Genomic DNA, 22,344 nt, shown 5'->3' on the forward strand with positions numbered 1-22,344 from the left:
AAAAGTTGGATTTAAAATGAGTGTGACGGGGCACACATGTAATCCCAGCATTTGGAAGGCTGAGGCAGGAGGATCCCGAGTTCAAGGTCAGCCTGGACTACACAGTGAGCTCAAGACCAGCCTGAGCTTGTCTCAGAGAGAGAGAGAGAGAGAGAGAGAGAGAGAGAGAGAGAGAGAGAGAGATTTAACCTGTGCCTTTAATGTGGTTTATTTTAGGAATTCAGTTTCTTCCTGGCATCTTCCTACCTAGAAATAATATGGGTAATGGAGCATAGAATAAAAGAAATTCATGAAAAATGATTTAATTTGTTGATTCAAGCATCAACCTGCATATAAAGACCTGCCATAAAGAATACTGGAGAGCAAATTTTATGTAGCACAAAGAAATGAAGTATTTAAAAAAAAAAAACCCAAATGACATGAGTGAATCTCTCAAATAAATTTTATTATGGAACATTTTAATTCCATTCCATATCTACCAGGACCGAAGTCGGGGCCCTACCGTCCCTAGTGACTTATCAGAGAACAACTCCGGGAAATCGAGATGCCCCCGCGGTCAGCTTGAGCGGTCCCCCAGGGGTGTGGGATTTGCAGCTGGCAGCCAGACTTGGGTTCTTTCTACAGGGGGAAAAAAAACCCAGCGGAACGAACAACAGGTCACGAACTCTGAAGAGCAGAAGCAGCAAGTGACCACAAGAGGGCGCTCTCCACTGAAGAAAGGGAGGTGGGTTAAGGTGTGGCCTTCCTAATTCCTTTCCTCTTTTAAAACATTAATGAGAGAGAGAGAAAAAAAAAAAAAAACATTAATGAGAGGCTGATGTTGGTAGAGCCCCTCGGCCACCATCAAAGGAGCGGGTAGCTCATTAAACCCAGGCCGTTTCTCTCGCTGGCGGAGATGCTAGGCAGGAGTTAAACCAGTGTTCTCGGGGATCTCGGTGTAAGAAGAGGTCAAAGACCTCAGAACCAGGCCAACGTGAGTTCTAATTCCGACTCTGTCGCCTGTAAGGTGGGTGGCACTTAGGTGACCCAGGTCCCTTGGGTTTACTCTTCTGCACATTGTAAGGATTAAACGAGGTGGAAGCAACTCGCTTGGCCTAGAGTCGGACCCCAGATTCTGTAACTGAGGCCCGTGATCATCAATGCGTGCTCACTGGATTCCACGGTGCTTGGTTCTTGGTGTTTCTGGAGCAGGAATCATCAAGATGGAGCTGGTTTGTTCCTCTTGGTGGCTTTCCAGTAGGAGCCAGACAAGCCGGGCAGGGTGCTGTGCACCTGTAGCCTTAGTACTTGCAAGGCTGAAGCAAGTTTGAGGCCAGCCTGGGTGACTTAGTCTCAGCTCTGTCTCAGAAAGATAAAAAAGGCTGGGGCGGGGCAGCTCAGTGGCACAGTGCTCGTCTAACCCGGGTACATCAGTAAACACGGTGGCGACAGCGCAGAAAGTCCAGGGTGGAGGATGCGGAGGCATTTTAGTGATGGGAAGGAACAGGTAGGGTGGAGTCTCGCTGGGGTTCTGGTTTGTGGCTTGGAGGCGGAGGTCACTTTACACAGGGCTCGCTCACCAGGCGCTTCTCCAGCGTTGCCCATGCGTGGTTAAAATATTCCGAAGGAAATGAGAAAATACTCTTTTTAAACATTCACGGCCTTTCCTCGATTAGCAAAAAGATTTAGAAATTGATTTCTATCATGCACTCAGTACAGTGGGGTCCGTAGAGCACAGGGGTTTCTGTCCATGCTGAGCTTTGACCTCAGCACCTTGGAAACGGCAAAGGACTTTCCGTTTCCATCTCCCCAGGCACCAATCAGATCCGCTGGTACCCGGCCGACCGGCGTCTCAGGCGGGTCACACAAACACACAGACCCAGGAGGCAGAGGGCGACCAGGATGACACCGATCACCGGGAGCACAACTGTGTAGTCGGAGGAGCACTCATCCACTAAGAGAGAAAACAAACCGCAGTTTGGTCGGGGAGACAGCAGGTGAGCTGGCAGCAGTGTGGACAGAGCTGAGCTTTGGGGCTGAACAAGTCTGGTCCTGATTGTTAGTCGCAGCATCAGCTAGCTATGACAAAGCGGGGCGCGGTGGCACACGCCTGTGATCCCAACACTCGGGAGGCCGAGGCAGGAGGACTGCTACAAGTTGGAGGCCAGCCCGGGCTACGTGATGAGTTCAGGGGCAGCCTGAAGTACAGGAGCCCCTACCTCAAAAAAACCACTTCCCCCAAAACAAAAGGAAAGATCAACAACAAAAGAGTGTGGTAGTGTGTGTCTAGCATACATAAGGTCCTGGGTTCAAGTGTCTGCTCCTCTCCGCCCCCAGAAAGATGACGTCAGCACAGTGGAGTAGAGGTTCCCTAAGAGCTGTGACCGTACAAGCCTGACATGTACCCAGAAACTGGAAAAAGTCTTGGAATGGGGCAGAAGGCAACTTTTACTTTCTACCTTTGTTTCATTAAACTATTAAATTTAGCATTGTCAAAATATTTTTAAAATGCAGAGCAGAAGTTGTCTAACCACTACACTCTGGGTAAATCATGGAAAGCCTCTTCAGGCCAGAGTGGGTGTGTGTGTTCTCACCTGCATGTTGAAAGAAAAATCATGCTATGTCAATAAATGACCTGCTGCCTATAACGAGTTACAAGAATTGAGGAAAGAACAGATAAAAAATAAAAACCACTCATCTACCCAGACAGTGCCACTGCTAACACAGACATCTTGCTTTAAAACTATAAGGATAGGTGATGAGTAGAAAAATCAATAGTCTTTTTATGAAGTCAGGATCAGATCATAATGAATGGATAAAGAAGAGTGGGTTTTCATACAGTGGAGTACTACTCTGCCATAAAGAAGGAGACGCTTGAGACATTGCTGCCTGCATGGATGCACCCTGAGACCGTGCTCCTCAGTAAAATAAATCCCGTGTAAACACTGTGTGTCTCTCTGGTGTGAAAAACTGAAAGTGTAAATGAAGACTGAAATGTGTAACAGATATTGTGAAATGTAAAGAAAATGTTCAAATGGGAAGGGGAACGGGATGGAGAGGAAGGAAGGGAACAGAAAAAAAGGGGAAAAGGGGGCTAGAGATTTAGCTCAGCGGCATCAGCGCCTGCCCTGCAAGTAGGCAGTCGTGAGTTCGATCCCTGGTACCAATAAAAAGGAAAAAGACAAAAAAAAAAAAAAAAAAAAGAGAGAAAAGGAAAAATAGGAACTAAAGCTTCTGTACATAAGGGAAGTGGAGTTGATGGGAGGAGATGGGAACAGGAAAAAAAGAATCAGGTTATATCACGCACAGGTGCAAACTCCCTACGAGGAATGTGATCACAGTATGTGTCTAAATTGTACCAATAAACTTAATGAAAAACAACCTGAATGGCAAAAAAGTAGAAGCTGTAACGCTTCACACACACACACACACACACACACACACACACACACACACACACACAAACACGATAGAATCATTAAAAAAATAAGATGAAACAAGTGCTATTTTGGAGGGGGCACTAGGGATTGAACTCATGACCTCATGCTTGCCAAGGAGGCCCTTGTGCTGCTGAGCTAAATCCTTAGCCTTTTGTTTGTTTGTTTGTTTTTGGTATTTTTGAGATAGGGTCTCACTGCGCAGTTCAGGCTGGCCTTGAGTTCACTGTGTAACCCAGGCTGGTCTTGAGATCACCATGATCCTCCTGCCTCAGCCTCCCGAAGTGCTATTTTATTAAAGCTGCTGATTTTGAATTTACTTGAATTTTCTAGAAGGAAAAAACTAAGATGAAACAGGAGGGATTACTGTCTGTCAATATTTGTCACAGGAAGGATTGTGTCATAAAAAGATTATGAAAAACGCAGTAAGTGGCTGTGAATTGCACTGAGAGGGTATGAAGTGGACTAGACCATGTGTTTTCTATCGTTTCCAGTGTAAACATCTGCTGACAGCACTCAGCACTAGAGGTTCGCTCCCACCTCTCTCCAGCTCTAACGTTTAAATCGCTGCCTCACTGATTTTTAGCACTGCCCAGCCTCACAGCATCCCGCCAGTCCTGCAGGTCTCACAAATGCATTTGAAGATCAGATAATTTAAAAAGTTAGAGTCAGGCTGAGGCAGGAGGATCACTGTGTTTGAGGTCAGCCTGCACTTCGTAACAATAGGTGAAATAACACAAGAGATTGTCCATGGAGAAGTCTTGTTTTTCCCTCTGTTCTGTCTTCTGATTTCCCCCTCCCCCACTAGACAAATACTTTTCTTAGTTTTGAAAATATATTTCTCATGTTTCTTTTGATTTTTTTTTAATTGGTACCGGGGATCAAACTCATGACCACACACTTGCAAGTAGGGTGCTTATGCCGCTGAGCTAAATCCCCAGCCCTCATTTTCTTTTATAATATAAGCACAAATGAAGAAATATTTTATCTCCCCCTTTCCTCAGTACTGTGCACTATGCTTATATCTCTTTTTACTATGCTTTTTGATTTTACAATGAATTTTGGGTATCTTTCTTACACATACGTAAATACATATGTGTACTCAACTTTTTGATTTTATTTATTAATTTTTTGTTTACTTTTGGTAGCGCTGGTGACTGAGCCTCCACACTGAGCTACATCCCTTTTTATTTTGAGACTGCTAAATTGCTAAATTTCCGAAGCGAGGCTGGAAGTTTTGATCTTCCTGCTTCAGCCTCGTATGCTTGGGGTTACAGGTGTGTGCACCTCCACACCCAGCTCCCTCATTCTTTCTTAAAGCTATAGAGCATTCTACTGGGGAGTGTATTGGTCTTTTATTCTGTGCCCAGCTAAGGAATCCTTACCCCCCAGCCTTTTGCTTTTGTAAATAATCTCCTAAGAATAACCAGGTCTAAATATAATTTCATATATGACAAGATGTGTTTGCATTCCTGGGCCCACAACTGTTTAGTACATTTTACTGTTTATGTTTGTATGGGTCTGGTGGTGCACACCTGTAATCCTAGCACTTAGGAGGCTGAGGCAGGAGGAGCACTCAGGCCAGTTTGGGCTACACAGTAAGCTTAGGGTGTTTCAAAAAAACAAAAAATAGACATTTTTCTGAATAAAATATCAGCATCAGTCTTTTTATTTTTTAACTGTTACTCTTATATTCCTGAAGGTGAATATTGCTTGTTAATTTTTTGTTTTGTTTGTTTCATTTTGTTCTTTTGAGATGGGGTCTCACTGTGTAACCCTGGCTGGTCTTGAACTACCAGTGATCTTCCTGCCTCAGCCTCCTGAGTGCTGGGGTTACAGGCGTGCCCTACCACCCCAGGCAGCCTATCTTTTTTTGAGCCCGGGAAGTCACCACAGCTTGAAGTAGCCTCTGGTTTGGAGTGAATTCCCCAGTCTACTTCCATCAGCCCTGGGTTCCCTTGTGCTGGTCTCCTGAACTGTTTTCCCTGACCCGGGTTAGGAAAGGAAGGGCAGCTGAGAAAGGAAGGGCTGGAGAGGGGAACCCTGTGTGCCCCAGCTGTGGGAGCGGGAACACTTTCCCCTTGTAGGCTCCTGGGCAGCCCCGTGGAGAGCAGGCAGCACCGTGAGGAGCTGACATCTCTGGTGTTTATTTGCTGCTCATGCAAATGAAGCTTCTCCTTTTGTGGGTTTTACAGTGTTCATTCGTGTTCACTTTACAGATAATTTGTGTTGGGACACGTAACAGGAATCCGGGCTGTCATCATGGAGATGGTACAAAGGAGCACTGAATCTATGTGAACTATCCCTCTACTCCTGATGTGAAAAAAAAAAGTCTTTTTGAGGCAGAGTCACATTAGCCTTGAACTCACAGTGATCCTCCTGCCTCAGCCTCCTGAGTGCTGGGATTACAGGCATGTGCCACCACCCCAGGCCTCTCGGATGTAGAATTTCAATTCTTGTTTCCCTCTGCTGTGGGAGAAAGGTCTGCAGCCCATCTGGGCCCTGGGGTGGGCACAGGAGGAGGAGAGGGAGGAGGAAGGAAGGGCTCCCTCCCAGGCCAAGCTTGCAGTCAGCCCGAGTCACTCTGGGGACCAAGGGCCCTTACCTCGAGGATTCCCATCAACACCCCGGGTTCTGGGGTCGGAGGAGGGAAGAAATGGGCATTTCCTGGCCCTCAGAGCTCTTAGCAGCTCTTCAGCCTCTCTTGAGCCTGCCTGTGCCCTTCATTCCCTCCTAAGACAGCCGACAAAGCTAAAATAATTCAAGGACCCTGCTTCCTAGATAAACAGTGGGTACGCAGGACTCACTTTACAGACATCCTTCCTGCTTAACATAATGAGGGGAAGGAAGCCAGGCGTGGAGGCACAGCCCTGTAATCCCAGCACTTGGGAGGCTGAGGCAGGAGGATCGCTGAGTTCAGGGCCGCCTGGGCTATAATGTGAGTGCAAGTCCAGCCAGAACTATGTTGGGAGACCCTGTCTCAAACAGACCAAAAGAAAAACAGAGTGGCGCTTTGGGAAATGCAGGAAACGAGAACCCTTCTTATCAGTAAAAATCAGCTAAGGACTGTGGAAGGCTGTTATACTCTGTTTCTCCAAGCTCAAACCCAATTTTCACATTTGGGCCATCAGCGTAGTATAAAACTGAATGATATCCGAAGCCAGACTGTGATAGAACAATTCTCTGCTGTCGCCGCAGTCAGGAACTCCTGCCTTCTAACTCAGGGGCAAACGTTTGCAGAGAAGGACAAACAGACAGAGCCTTCCACAACCCTGGGGAGATCAAACTCACAAGGGTGAAGGAGAGAGGGACCGGTCGGGGAAACCCTTTTCAGGAGGCGGACAGGAATGAAGAGAAGGAATGAAGAACTGATGTTTATTAAGCCTCTTCCTTTTGCCGGGACCTTCAGTACTTTACAGGAAAAAGCGCAACACTGAACAGTTTCTGTTTTTGTTTTCCTAATAGCACAGCTTGACACTATAGAGTGTCTTTTAAAGATCACAGGCCACCAAGCGCATCTATAATTTGAATCAGTCAGAATTGAGATAAAATCCTGAAGTCCAAAGACACTCGATCATCTATTTAGGCATGAATTTGTTTTCCTAAAGTACTAGTTTTTAAAAATCTGACAATCAAAGCCTTATATATAGGAAGCCAGGTGTTGGCACATGAATGGAGTCCAAGCTATTCAAGAGGCTGAAGCAGGAGGGTCACTTGAGTCCAAGCATTCAAGGTCAGCCTGAGCAACACAGCCCTCACCCCAGAGCAGTTTGAAAGGTCTTTCCCTGTTGTTCCCTCTGTAAACAAGGTTTTTTTTTTTTTGGCTTTTCCTTCACACAAGCACCCCCTTCATCGGCCTGCCCCTTGTACCCTTTCTGTTTTTGGTTTTTGGAGACAGGGCCTCGATGGGTAGTTAGGCTGACCTCGAACGTGCTTATATAGCCCAGGTTGGCCATAAATTTGTGGCGATCCTCCTGCCTCAGCCTCCTGATTGCTAGGGCAACAGGAGAGCAACCGGCATGGCCCCTAATTCTTGGAGCAGCCTCTTTGCCCTCTGGTGTGGTGTCCCCAGCCCTCCCACAGTAGGAAGTGGCATGGGCAGCCCTCTCGCTAGCCCACAGGGCCCTTGGTGGAAAGCTAGGTATCCCCCATCCTAGCTTGAGAGGGGGTACAGGCACCTAAGGAGCGCAGCTCAGAGTCCTCCAGCTTCCCACACCCCAGTCTGGCCGTGGGGATCCCTGGGGTGCTACATGCGTTCGTATCCTCCGCCTGGCCCCTCTCGGGCTACCAGGAAGGCCGTTAGCAAAATGACCAGCAGTGCTGCGAGGCTCAGGCCCACGGCCACGGGTGTTGCTCTCCTGTTCCTGTCACTGAAGCACTCGGTGGCTGTAATTGAAGCCAGAGTGACAGGTATTAGGTGCAGACCACGAGGGGGGAAACTGAGGCAGTGACTGGGCCCCCCTGCAGCCGCAGGGACAGCGGGGCGGGGGGTGGGAGGACTGCAGGCTCCAGGAGCTGTGGGCTGGATCTCCAGGCCGGACCAGGAAGGCAGATGCAACCAAGAGGCGCCGGGGCGGTTGCAGAAGGTGCTGGAGCCAGTTCTCCAGCTCCAGAGAGGGCGCCCTGCCTGCCCAAGTGGAGCCAGCATTTTCTGTTCAAGTGTGAGGCTTTTTAAAGGGGCTCTTGGGACAGCCTAGGGTTCCTCGGATGGCAGAGAAAAAACAGAACCAAAAAAAAAAAAAAAAAAAAAAAGAACAGAGAGCTGGGGGTGGCGGCAGACACCTGTGATCCCAGCTCTTGGGAGGCTGAGGCAAGAGGATCACCTTGAGTTTGAGGCCAGCCTGGGCTACAGTGTGAGTCCCAGTCTCCAAAACAAGAGGACAGGGAAAGAAAAACCTCTGGCAGGCTCTGGGGGTGTTACGCGGAGGTATTGGAGAGGCAGGAGGGTTTGGCTGGGTATTCTCTCTGCCAAGGTTGAGCTTTTGTTCTTGCTGGATTCTTTGCGTTCTTCCAGCCCATTTAAATGTCATCTATCATGGGAGTATAGTTCAGTGTGAAGGCCTTGAGCTCAATCCCCGGGTTCACAAAACAAAAACAAATAAACCTTTTCCATGTCTGTCTGTGAACAATGCTAGTAGGAGCCAGGAAGCTGCTAAATGGTTTTGTTCCCAAACCCTGCTCAGTTTCTACTTCACAGAGCTCTTAACGGGATAGGTGGGCAAGTGTGTGTCTTATTTCATCACTGGGCGGGGTGATGTGGGCCTACAACCCAACCCTGTGGGAGGCTGAGGCAGGAGGATCACGAGTTTGAGCCCAGCCTGGACAATTCAAGGGCTTAGTGAAATTGTGCCTCAAAAGCTGTAAGACACAGATAAACCCTCTACAAACCAGGGCTCCATGGCAAGCAACACTGATCCCTTCGTTTGCTGAGAGGTTTCCACTGTGTCCAGTGCAGCTTCCCACCAGACCTATCTTTAATTTTGTAGTGGAACCCAAATTCGACATAGAGCTCAACCACTAAACCTATTGGATGATGGAGATGCACTTACAACAGGTTTGAGTTCTTTCAGGGGGGCTGTTTTGAGAACTGAAGTTCATGAGCCTCCTGATTCGCAGAAGTCTTTGTAACACTGGCTTTTGGGCAGGAGAGAAGGGGTTTTTGGAACATGCGCTGGGCCTGCCCTGGCCTGCGCCACAGGACTCCCCAGCAGCATTGGTCCGAACCCAGAGCCGAAAGAGTTAGGTTGGAATGAAAACTCACTCTGAGGAGAGAGAAAATGGCGGCGTGCTAGGGGATCGAGCGAAGAATCTCTCCAGAGAATTCAAACTCAAAGCTAAAAAAAAAAGACAGCATGGAGAGGACCAGACAAATCCATAGCGATTCTTATCAACCAAGACAGTACAGCTGGAGGATTTAAAGTCGTGCTGAGACCGGAGGCTGCAAATCCCGCGCCCTTAAATCAACGAACAGACTCCTGGACCCAACACGAAAAGCTGAGTTGCTTTTGGGGACTGCGGAAACTGAGACCCAGATCGAGACTCCAGGCAGCAGCCAGTTCTGCACCGCTGCACCAGAGCAGATGTACAGAGCTCTGGCGTTTCGAATCTAAACGGTGCACAGAAATCTGACCAGTCAGCGCTGAGCCGCGAGGTGGGGAAAAGTGGACGGCTTGGTGTGTGGCGGTCCCGGAGCGGGGACTTGCACCGGACTCTGGTGAGTATAGAAAACCCCGCGGCGGCTGGGTTTGGCCAGAGAACAGCTGGCCCGCCACCACGGGGAAATCAATAACACAGAATCTGGTGCAGACATATTAGCCTGGCGGCAGAAATCGCAGCTTGGTGACATCACCAGGACCCCCTGTAGGGAGGGCTGGTGGGAGACATCTTGAGTCCTGGCAGAGTCTGATTGCTTGCTGGCTTCAGCTCCACACGGAGAACTTAGTGGGAGCCATCTTGGTTTTGGGCAGATCTGCTTTTCTAGAGCTCCTATCACAGAGAGGTTTGGAAGAGAACGGCTGGGACCTGGGCAGAATCCTGTGCCATTACCCAGCTGCTTCTGATTCAGGGAGAACTGGCAGGAGCTGTTGGGGCTAGATCAGGCCTCTGCTTGGGGCCCAATGGGCGGATGCAGAATGGTCACAACTCAGTGACAACCAGAAAGTACAGCCTAATTTATGAACTAACTGACACAGAGGCTAGAGACTAGACTGTACCGCCCCTGCATCCCAGCCTACCCCAGATAACAGCAAATTGGGGAGGACAGCAAAAACTCAAGCCGGCACGCTTCTGAAAGGCCCTAAGCAATTCGGAGAGGGCCAGAGAACTCCAGGACAGTCTGAAAGAAACCAGAAACATGACAAGAGATAAAAATAAAAAAAAATCTCCAGCTGTTCAACAGGAGAAATTAAACCCAAGAGAACTAAACACTGAAGAGAACAAGCACAGTAACCATCCATTGCTCGACTCAGCATCAGCCGAAATTAAAAAGTATTTACATGATCTCATAGAGGAATTTAAAGATGTACTCCTGATCCAAGTGAGGCAAGATATAAAGAGATTAATTAAAGAAATGACAAGCCCTGCCCAAGAGAACACAGATGGAAGAACTGAGGAAATCAGAAAAGAAAGAGAAGCATCTGAAGAATTTAAGCATAACTTAGAATACATGAAACAGATCCAAAGAGAAAATCAGGAAATTAAAAACTCCATTGAATATTGGCAAAATGCCTTGACAGAAACTAAAGACAACCTTCTGAAACTTGAAGAGAGATTTAGGGCTTATGAACGTGAAAGAAAAAGCCTCTTAAAAATAACAAGGAACCAGAAAGAAGCAATTCTAAAACTGGAAGATGATAAAAAGATGCATAACCTAAGAATAAAGAATGTGAGTGAGGAAGCAGGAACATCCAAAAATGAAATACAAAAAATATTCACAGAGATATTAAAGCAAAATTTCCCATGTATAGCAAAAAGAAATGATATCCAGATAAAAGAAGCATACAGAACGCCAGCTACCTACAACCAAAACAGATCTACGCCTAGGCATATAATAATCGAGATCCCAGAAATCCACCAAAAAAACAGAATATTAAAAGTAGCCAGAGAAAAGATGCAGGTTACCTATAACAGGAAATCTATCAAAATAACGGCAGACTTATCAACACAAACTCTTAAGTCAAGAAGGGAGTGGGGAGAAATATTCCAAGTCCTGAAGGAAAAAAATATGCAACCTAAGCTCATATATCCATCAAAACTCTCTCTAAAAATTAATGAAGAAATAAGATACTTTCAAGACAAGGAGGAACTGTGGGAGTTCGTGGCCACCAATCCAACCCTACAGAGAGCGCTGAAGGACATTACAGAGAAAGAGAGGAAGAAATATCAGGATTACAGCTACAGTGGCAGAGAGGCCTCAGTGTACGGGGCAGACCATGGAATGAGGGAATAAGGTGGACAAATTATAGCAGAAAAGTGGAGTAGCAGACATGAGGCAGAGACGGTAAGCTAGTCTTTGGTAGAGACAGCTCTGAAACTATATTTAAAAAAAAAAAAAAAAGCAGAGGTCATTGCTAATGGTGTATAACGATTTAAAAGACACAGTAGTCCTAGTGCCATATTTAGATTGAATTAAATTTGTTCTGGTCTGTCTACTCATATCAGATTTGAAGACACAGACCTCTAGAACCAAAAATAGCAGGTTATACCATGGTAACCATCCTTACTTTCCTATTGACTTAAGCTGAAACCCTGTATTACTTACATTGTCTTACTATGACTGATCTTAATTGTATCTGAATCATAAGACTATTGGTTGGCCTTGACTGATCCTATTTGAAATCCGTATGCGTGTTAGAATCAACCCTAAAAGTAGAGGAAACTACTCTGAGCATGACAGGATGTAAAGGATATCCATACTGGTATGAATCAGTAACAGTTCTCAAATACTACAATGCAGTCAAAGATAAGTTTTTATAAAAATAGGTGATAGTATATTTAACTATAATACGCCAGTGTTGTCGACAAATCTATTGAAAATAACAAGAGAAAACATAGTAGCTACGGAAGATCATTTATATTATAGTTTTGTAAGTCTTATCCATTGCATGTTTATCTAGGAAATTGTTTCGCTGTCTTGTTATGAATTGGTTTTCCCTATAATACAGAGAGGATAGGAACAAATACTCTGAGGAAGAGACCTGAAAAACCCGAGGCTTATTTTGTAGCATTATAATATAAATTCTAGCAACCTATTGCTTGCTGATTAAAATGACTCTGGACTGGTTTCTTCAGCTCAACTTCAGCATATGCAGAGATGGGGACGGCTATCACAAAGAGAATGAGAGATGCGATGGTAGTTGGAAATGTCTTCCCTAATTTGGAACTTGAGGACCTAAAAAGACTCCATCATCCTGTAATGATTTGATTAGTTCTATAATATGCAATAAGTATAGAAAGTGGGTGAAGTTAGGGACAACTATCTGTAAGAAGCTAGAGACAGTTAGATAAGGTAGATCTCCAGTGGACTTGCTTTGAAATCTGTATTTCTTTAAATAGTTTTTTATTTTTTTTTTTTTATGTTCTGTTCTGTTTTGATATGGTTAACCTTATCCTCTTAGAGATGTAAAACAAATAGGTGGGACTGATAATCATATTACGGAGCTTTTGTTCGGCCATAGAGCAGAATGGTTTGTAGGGTCACTTTTTTGAATGTCATTCTAAATACTTTAATTCTATAACCTAAACAGCCATTTCGAAGAAGACAATTTGTAACTTATCAACTGGCAATTTATTACCTTTTGTTTGTCTGTAATTTAGTATTATTTTTCTACCCTTTTATTCTTTAATCTCCATGTATTTTTTTTATATTTTTTTTTTCGTTTCCTTTTCTTTAAATAAAAAAAAAAAAGAAAAAAAAAAAAAGAAAAAAAGAAAACTCACTCTGAGGACTCACTCTGGGGGGGCGGGGGGGGCGGGAGCGGCTATCATTGGGAAGAGGGGTTCCAACAGAGTTGGTTTTGGGGGAAAAAGCTATTTTGAAATCTTGAATTGCCTGTTTTTGTTTGTTTGTTTGTGTTTGGTTTCTTGCCTATTTTTTTTTTTTTTTTATGGGTACTGGGGATCAAACTCATGACTGCCTGCTCGCAAGGCAGGCACTTACACCGCTAAGCTAAATCCCCAGCCCCTTGTTTTTGGTTTCTTGAGACAGGATCTCACTAATGTAACCCAGGCTGGTCTTGAACTCATGGCCAAGGCTCCTGCCTCAGCCTCCTAAGTGCTGGGATTACTGGCATGTGCCACCATGCCTGGTCTATGCCAGGTTTTGAGGTGGCAGGAAATGCCCCAGGGGAGCTTGGCCCTAAGGGTTGGGTGAAAATATCGACCCAGGAAGCTCCTGGGATTCCTGGTCCTGGAGGGCTTGAACTGAACACAATGTAGAACTCACCGTTTCCGAAGTGGTCTCCTTCCCAGTCGAAGGCTTGGAGCTGGACGTTCATGGTCTTCAGCTGCAGCTGGGCGGACAGCAGGATGCTCTGCTCGCTCACACACTTGAAGGAGTGCCCAGCCAGCGTCTCAAACATCACCATGGCGCTTTTCAACCCTTGGAAATCTCTCTCTGCAGAGAGAAAGTGACGCACACTGAGAATCTGCTGAGTCCCGGTGGTGGCCAGGCTGTCCACGGGCCGCTAATGCTTTTCCTGCGTGTGTGGCCTTCCAGGGGCCCTGTTACCTCCTCCTCAGGGCAAAAACACCCCGAGCGTGAAGACTTTTTCTGGGGCTCAAGGACAATCCTATCCCGTGACATGTGCCCCCTTTAGAGGAGGAGATACTTTGAAGCAGATGGGGTTCAGTATTTTAATCACGGAGTGAACTTTTCTCTGATTTCACACTTGCCAAGCACTCTTCTGACTATAATTTGGCTTCTTCTTTTTGTCTTTTTGAGACAGTGTTTCACTATGCAGTTCAGGCTGGCCTTGAGCTCTCTTTGTAGCCCAGGCTGGTCTTGAACTCACTGCGATCCTCCTCAGGATCACTCTCAGCCTCCCAAAGGCTGGGATTACAGGTGTGCGCCACCATGCCTAGTTTAATTTGGCTTCTTGAATGAGAAGAAAACCCCTTGCCTTATCCCCTTGGTGCCTACTCAGAGAAATAGTCACAGCATAAATTAATGAGTGGGTAATGTGCTGAATTCTCTGTGTGTACTGCTGTGTCCCCACCATGATCCCTCCGAGTGTTACAACTGTCACTATTGTAGTTACAACTGTTGGTGGCTGCTGATCCCACCACCGTCATCACAAACATTACCGTGCCTGCTACACTTTAGTCACTGAAATCTGGAGTTGTTTTTCTTCCTCCCCGGGTCTTTCATTTCTGGTCTGATTTTCCTTTCCCTTCACTTGGCTTTTGGGAGATCACTGCTCTGTTAAAACCTGCTCTGTGCCTAGAGATAACATTTGCTAAGCGTGTTGGCTCTCACAGTATTTATATCCTGACCATATGGATTACTCTGTAAGTTAATATACACAAAAATGAGCCGTCAATAAATCATAGATAAGCCATGCGTGGTGGTGCATGCCTGTAATGCCAGCATTCCGGAGGCTGAAGCAGGAGGATCGAGTTTGAGCCCAGTTTGAGACCAGCTACAAAGGGAGCTCAAGGCCAGCCTGAACTGAGTCAGACCCTGTCTCAAAAAGACCAAAAAAAAAAAAAAGGAAAAAATGTAGACAAAATTCCTTTGAACAATATCAATATAATACAGTGAATATGTTAATTAGATATTTAAGTAGATGTTACTCCATGTTTTTTTTCATTTCTTGGCAAATTTCTTTAGTGTATGATACTTAATTTTTTTCTTTTTTCTTTTAAACAGAGTCTCACTATGTAATTTAGGTTGGCCTTGATCTCATGATGTAGCCCAGGATGGCCTTGAACTTGGGGTGATCTTCCTGCTTCAGCCTCCTGAGTGATGAGGTTACAGGTGTTTGCCACCATGCCTGGCAAGATACTTAATTAATAAACCAATGTTTAAGCCACTCAAAAGGTAGCACTTTGCAAAGGAGAGAACAAACATGACAACCTCTAGGCCAGCAGCCATGGGAAGGTTCATAAAGCTCTGTTATCTAAGACTCAATTTTGGGGGGAACATCGAGGCCCCCCAGATGGGGAGATGGACTTGCACCATCTCTCCTGAAATGCACATGGTAGGATTTCTTCCATCTCGTCTCAGTGTGGCTATCTCCCATACAGCACCGGAAGTGAACCTGGGCAAAGGTAAATCTCATCCCCCGCTCCCTACACTGAACCTTCCTGCGGCAGCCGTTCACACTTTAGGTTAACCCGAAGTCCTCAGAGGTCTGGCTCTGTGCTCCCCTCCACCCTGCTCAGTTTGCTCCCCATGTGCCCCACCACCGAACAGGGCAACATGAGCCAGTACTCTTCTAGAATAGAGGCTCCACCAGGCCAGGGACTCGCTGATGGACCCCAGTGCCATCTAATTTTGCTTCTGGAGAAGGAATGCGTGGCTTCAAGCACGGGATAAACTGCACTGTCCACAGCAAATCTGTTAAAAAGTCTTAACACCTAGTGTTGTTGATAATGTTCTCCAGCAGACAGGTCACCCGAAGCGCCCAGGAGTAACTCCTCCAAGTTTTATTGTGGGCATCTTTTTCCTTTTGTCTCTTAAAAGCAACATCAAAAGTGGCAGACTCAGTGGTGCCCAAATAAGCCAACGGGAAAGACAGTGTCATCATCCATCCATAGGCCATCCTCACAGTACTAACCTGGATTCGAGACAGTCAGATTGGCTCCTATTTCACTGATGTAATATGAATTCTCTTCCTGCAAAAGAGCAGTTGGTTAACCATTTTTATGTTTTTGATCCGGGCTTACAGATTTGTTCAGTCGGGTTTTGCATCAGTCAGCTTGTTGTTGCTGCAAGGTGATACCTGATGAAATCAATGGAGAGCAGGGAAGGGTTACTTCCGCTCAGGGTTACAGAGGTTCCCATCCATGGTGGGCTGGTCCCTCGTTTTTGGGTCTGTAGTGAGGCAGAAACTTCATGGTGGAAGTGTGAGGTAGAGAAAGCTGCTCACCTCATGGCAGCCAGGGAGAGGAGAGAGAGCGATCCAGACAGGAAGGGCTGGGGACCAGACAGTCCCAGGGTCCTGCTCCCATGACCCATCCTTTCAGTTAGGCCGTACTCTCTGTGTCTGTCACCTGGATAAAACTATCAAATGGGACCTCATATTTTACATGAACCCATGATAAAATCAGAGTCCTCAGGATCCAGTCATTTTCCAAAAACCCATCAGCTCTTCAACTCAGGAAGGCTTTGAGGGGATGTTTTATATAACACCTATCACAGGATTCCAACCATTAAATCCTCAGCATGAAAGCTTGGAGGGATTATGGATTCTGGGCCATGACTGTGTTTCAAAACTCTGAAAGAAATGAGCATATTCCATAACAAAAAATAAAGAATAACTTATCCCTGGCCCCAAATTTCTTTATTGCTTACTTGTTGCTGGAGTCTGAGACTCAGATTCCACCACTACAACTGGGTCCTTTCAGTCTCCTGTTCAAATGCGCATAGAGCTGGGAGGGGTAGGGCTGGAGGGACACACCCAGCTTGTCCTAGTAATTGACATCTAAGCGCTGGGCTTGCTACCCAAGACCACTGGTCCTCACAGATGTGCTGAGTAGATTCCATGGAGTTCACAGACCTTCTGGGCAAAAATGTATGCAAACTCTCTGTATGTTTCCTGGGAGAATGGCGCATTGAACTCACAGTGATCCTCCTGCCTCAGCTTCCTGAGTGTTGGGATTACAGGCATGCACTATCTCTGTCTTTTAAATTTAATGATTTACAGGGCTCTCCCAAGGAAGAGGTACAAAAAATAGCAGAGTAATAAAAAATCAGAATCTGAAATCAAATTACTTTTAGAAATTTCAAACTGAGTCAGCAAAGAAATTCAACGATAATCTTGACCACTTTACAGTTTGTTAGTCTGCGACTTGGAAACAGTTTGCTATACAACCTGTTTCAGTAAGGTCACACTCCCAAGACACTGAGTCCTAAATCCTACAGTTCATCGATTCACCTACCCCACTCCGGTGAAAGGACGGGCTTGTTCCCTGAGAATGGTGATGTTCAAGGCTAACTCAAGACAACAGGTGTGCCAGCAGCAGGGGACAGATGGCTCCTGTTCCCCCAGGGCTGTCTTCATGAATAAAGGAGAATAATTTGCAGAGCGAATTCTCATAAACAAGGGGATATTTGGTTTTCTTAGGATCCCAAGGGGTGTGTAGTTGATCCTGCTGATATCAAATGACTCTTATTTAGACGGTTGTGCCCATCTGATTCTGCAGAGCTGTCTTGTCATACGATGATCCTGAGATGATAAAAACCTTTTTCCTAAATTGCAGCAAAGCATATGTTTAGGCTTGGAATTTAAATCTGGCATAATTTGAATAGGAATAGTCCTAAAGCTTTTGTTTTGTTTTGTTTGGTATTGGGGATTGAACCCAGGGTCTTGGCACTGAGCTACATTCCAGGCCTTTTGAATTAAATTTATTTTACTTTACTTGTGAGACAAGATCTCACTAAGTTGCTAAATTGCCCAGGTTAGGCTTGAACGTGCTTCTCCTGTCTCGGCCTCCGAGAGTACTGGGATTACAGGCCTGAGCCTCCAAGCTTGACCTCTGTGGTTTATTCTGCAGGAGCACTGGCTTCCTCTAAAAACCTAGAGGGTAAAGACTTTAGGCTTTGTGTCTCCTTGCCATGAGTGCTCACCGTTTTCACTATAAGGCAAATCCAGCCCCCACGGCACATCAGTAAATAAGCGTGGCTATTTCCAGAAAGTTTCATTTCTGGACCCTAAAATTTGAATGTATTTTATTTGCCATGTAGAAATATTCTTTCTTTTAATCATTTAAAAATATACCGAGGGCTCGATTTGGTTTGCAGGCCAAGGCACATTGAAGGTGCCTCTACACCATCAAAAAAATCCAAGGTTGCTGAATAATCAATGTTATAAAAAGACTGGTAAATCTCTTATTTGGGAGAATAAATGTCACTAAGTAGTTTTTAATGCTAATATAAAAATGTCTCTTTTGGGCTGGGGATTTAGCTCAGCGGCTCAAGGGCCTGCCTGGTAACTGCAAGGTGGTGAATTTGATCTTCGGTACCGGAAACAAAACAGCAACAACAACAAAACCCCTCTTTATTCCCTCCCACACAAACGTTATCATAAATCTTTGTAAATGTTTCCTAAATTTAACTTTACTGCCTCACTGGAGAAGGAGGATAATCATAGAGTTTACCACACAGGTTGACACGGAGATTGACGTAGGCTCCTGTGTGAGAGCGCAGCTCAGTCTTGGCTCCCACTTTAACCCGTGTCTTTAGCAGAGCTAATGGCTGTCAAGCTGCTCCTTTTTAGCAAACCATTCCCACTGAGCCCCATGACAATTTTTGTGTATGTCTGAGAGCTCAGATCTGCCACACACTGGGAGACAGGGTAAGTGAATGGCACCAGGCTCAAGTGATGGACGAGAACCTCTCTTCTGGGAGACTCAAGTGGGGAAAACAGAGAGGGACTGGGGGCTGTTGGGGACCTTCAGTAGGCGTCAGATTTAATCCAAACCTTGGGGAAAATGTGCACTGCACATCCTAATGTTGGCGGTGTTTTGCTTTCTCCTGTGAGGAAGGTGGTGTTATTTCCAGGCACTTTTCTCATTTATGGACTTTTCTCATTTATGGACTGGGTTGGAAAGTGACAAATGGATCTACCTGCCAGCCTCATAGACTGATTGATTGCGGTGCAAAGGATTGAAAACTGGGCTTTTTTACTGAGCAATGCCCCAGCCCTTTTTATTTTTACTTTTTAAATTTTGTTTTTGTTTTGTTTTTATCAGTACGGGGGATCGAACTCACAACTGCCTACTTGCAAGGCAGGTGCTTATGCCGCTGAGCTAAATCCCCAGCCCCTACTTTTTAAATTTTGGGACAGGAGCTCTCTAAATTGTCCAGGCTGGGCTCGAACGTGTGATCCTCCTGCCCGAATGCTGGGATTACAAGTGTGCCCCACCAGACTTGGCTCCCCTACCAGAGCCTTAAAGACAGAGTGAAATCCTTCCAGGACTGAGGACTCCGATGCTGCATTCAGTGCCTGCAGTGCGCCCATCTGGGGGCACTGGTTGTGACGCCTCATCTCCTCACTCAACCAGTGGGGGCCGAGAATGTGCTTCTGCTATGGCCAGTGTCTGGATGTCCCCCTAAAGTGTCTGTAGCCACAGGAGCAGGCTTTTCAGAGGTGGCTGGACCGAGAGTGTGTGATGCTGGGATGAAGGGTGTGTGATTAGTGAATCAGTCCACTGATTGGTTTGGCAGAGTTCTGGTTAGAGGTCAGTGTGAGAGAGCTACACTGCCCTTGGTCAGGTAGCCTGTGTATAATATAAAGGACAGAAAGAGGCTCGTCCCTTTGCTCTTTTGCTTGCTTTTTCCGTCTTCCACAACCACGAATTGTGCGTCCTCTGCCATGTGCTGCCCTGATTAGAGCCAGTAGACTATGAACTGAAAACTCTACAAACCATGAGCTAAATAAACCTTTCCTCCCTTAACTCCCAGGTGTTGGGTATTTTGTTACAGCTACGAGAAAAGTAACCAAGACACATTCTCCCTTTTGTTACCTGAGGAGAGCTCTCTGGATACCTCGGGAGGGGATCCTGCCTCCTTAGGGAACATCCTGCTGGACACACTCAGGGCCATGACCACATCTGTCTCTGTCTAGCAAGCGTGGGGGTCTGCGTTTGTCATTCAGGCCCTCCAAAGGCACTGACCAAGATCTCTAGCTCCTCCCAGGGATGTCTGTAAAACAGCACTGTGGGGTTTCATGAGGTGGGGGTCACAGGCTCTCAGGGTGCAGATTCCTGTTTCCATCATCAGTTTGGACCTGTCCCCCTCAGCGTCACTGTGACTAAATCAAGAAAATGTTGCTCTGGACACAACGAAAGGAGACGGAAGAGGCCAATTCTTTAGAGCAACCTATCCACTCTGTGCAACTCGACCTGGAGCGTTCTGTGCCATTGAGATCAATTTCATCACCCATTCATTTGTTCTACAAACTCAGGACACAGTGGGGCACAGAAAAAGCTCATGGGTAGATGCTGCCCCGCAGAGCATTACTAAGGTGGCTCCAAGGCGACACCAACCGGTTAACTCCTGAACATCACTTTCGGTTCCCTGGAGCCCTGCTCCTCTGCCGAGAGCACCTGGACCTCCCTCAGAGGCTCCCAGGAGACACTTGGGGGTTGGATATGGTCACTGCACTGCCTGGTTCTGATGCTGCCTGCTGTCCTGGTGTCCTGAGTCCGTGGTGGAAAGGGCCATCGCTGAATGGGAAAAAAACAGTCAGCTCTCTCTGCTCTCAGGGGAGTTGACCAGGACCCGTCTCAGACACCAGGATTTCAAAGGAGGCTCGAGATCCTCGGATAAAACAGTGTCATTAATCAAGTATGGGACATCAGCAGGCCGGAGGGACATACAGGGTCAGGAGCAGCACGTGTGGCCAGTGGAGTAAAGAGTGGCTTCAGCACATGACATCTCCAGCATTGTTTGTTAGGTCTCAGTCCTGAAGTGAACCCTCAAAGTGCAATGACATTGGAAGGTCACAAGTCATGCACAGCCCTGACCCTTGGCCGCCTGGTTGTCTAGCTGCAGAACAAGACACAAGCATTCCTGACTGGCACAGCCACAGCCAGTGACATCAGGAAAGGAGACACTCTAGTAAAGAGCCTCCTGCTCTGGGTGGGACCTGGTTCCAGTTAAGAATTTACTTAAATTTCCTTCCCGTGGCTGGGTGTGGTGGCACACATTTGTAATCCCATCGTTCGGGAGGCTGAGGCAGGAAGATCACTGTGAGTTCTAGGCCAGCCTGAAATACATAGTGAGACCCTGTCTCAGAGGAAGAAAATTCTTTCCTAAGTTCCCTTTGTAATTAAAGTTCCCAAGAAAATATCAACTTTCTACAAAGGACAAGAAGAAGACATTTGGCAACTCCAAAGTAACTTCTGAGTAAAAATGTCAAGTGCCATGATTTCCCTGGTTTCCTCGGCCCCAGGAGTGATGTTTGTGCAAATAAAAAGGCATCCTTACTCCCGCTACCTTCTGGCTTGACTGTAACACTTTATCTGCTTTGCAGCAAATTCCCAGACTTCCCCATGGCCACAAAGAATCAAAGAGCAGCGAGTGGCTGGCTCCTGGCTGCCACTGGACCCAGCTTCCCTGCAGCTGTGTCACCAATATGACTCTCCCGGGCACGCCAGGCCCTCTACAGATTGCTCACGGTGTCTAATAGAGGGTAGACGAGACGTGCCCAGTGTAAACTCTTAGTGAAGCTACAAGTGAGTGTTTTCCAAACAAACAACCCAGGAAGGAAGTAGTGGGGAGAGGCAGAGTGGCAAGTACATTTGTCTTGAGCTTGAAAGGTCTGACAACTTTTAGCACATCCCCACAACCAAGTAAGACCCCGACCAGAGACAGGTTTTCAATTCTTTAGAAAGCAGAACCGAGGGGATGAGACAGGAAATGCACCCACTTGACCCATCATGCTTCACACTTTAGCATGGGGGTTACTTGGGTCACCCTTCTGCAGTGCAGGGAGCAAGCTAGTCCTGATTGCCCCCGCTTAGTGGATCCCTCTAGAGGCTGGAGTCCTCCCTCCCTTCGTCTCTCCTTCTCTCTCTCTGTCTTTTCAAGACAAAGTCTTGCTATGTGTTTCTGAACTCGTGGTGATCATCCTGCTTCAGCTTCCTGAGTGTTGGGCTTACAGGTGTGCCTTAACACACCTGGCTCTAGACCAGGGATCTTGGAAACACAGAGTTTACCGAGGTACAGATGCTAGCCAGAAAACAACCAGCTCTGGGGAGCAGATGGGCAATGTTCACTGGACCTAGAGCTAAGGACATTTTTATAATGAAAATCTGGGGAAGGAAATCATAAGAATTTTTATTTCCTCAGGTGTGGTGGCACACGCCTTTCTCGGGAGGCCGAGGCAGGAGGATCATTGCAATTTTGAGACCAGCCTGGGCTACAAGTGAGCTCAAGGCCAAAGTGAACTGCATAGTGAGACTCAGTCTCAAAAAGAGTAATATAATATATATATTACATTTTTTTTTTCCTTGAACCGACTCTGGCTTCAGATAATAAAGGTGGGAGCATATGAAGCTGGGAAGCCTGGGGAGAGGAGCGCAGACTGTAAGGAGAAGTGGACATTGCTCCTGCATTGGCTGGAGCTGGGGCAGGATGAGGTGCTACTGGGGGCCCTGTGAGGGTCTGAGTGAAGGTTTGACACAGACCTGGGTATGGGAAGTAGGCTTTGCTGGCTTGGCCCGCAGCTGTAAGTGATTATCCTTTTCTCCCTCACCATGC

General features: G+C 46.4%; 1 protein-coding gene across 3 annotated transcripts in view; it reads right to left on the minus strand.

Moving 5' to 3' along the window:
• Window positions 1–424: 424 nt before the first annotated feature.
• The window catches only part of Lamp3 (lysosomal associated membrane protein 3), a 30,847-nt gene continuing 8,927 nt past the window's right edge, over window positions 425–22,344 (minus strand). For 2 of the 3 annotated variants that reach the window (XM_013140749.2, XM_013140747.2), the window contains 3 exons: window positions 15,695–15,752; window positions 13,360–13,530; window positions 6,778–7,802 (listed from right to left, as the gene is read on the minus strand). In XM_013140749.2, coding sequence (XP_012996203.1) covers window positions 7,663–7,802; window positions 13,360–13,530; window positions 15,695–15,752 — 369 coding nt within the window. In that variant the 3' untranslated portion in view covers window positions 6,778–7,662. Of the gene's footprint in view, window positions 1,934–6,777; window positions 7,803–13,359; window positions 13,531–15,694; window positions 15,753–22,344 lie in introns of those variants that run through there. The other variant, XM_013140748.2, reaches the window with a different exon arrangement.

The sequence above is a fragment of the Cavia porcellus genome, unplaced genomic scaffold (genome assembly GCF_034190915.1).
Source record: "Cavia porcellus strain 051 isolate PalLab524CR breed Dunkin Hartley unplaced genomic scaffold, mCavPor4.1 scaffold_14, whole genome shotgun sequence".
Classification (NCBI taxonomy): Eukaryota; Metazoa; Chordata; class Mammalia; order Rodentia; family Caviidae; genus Cavia; species Cavia porcellus.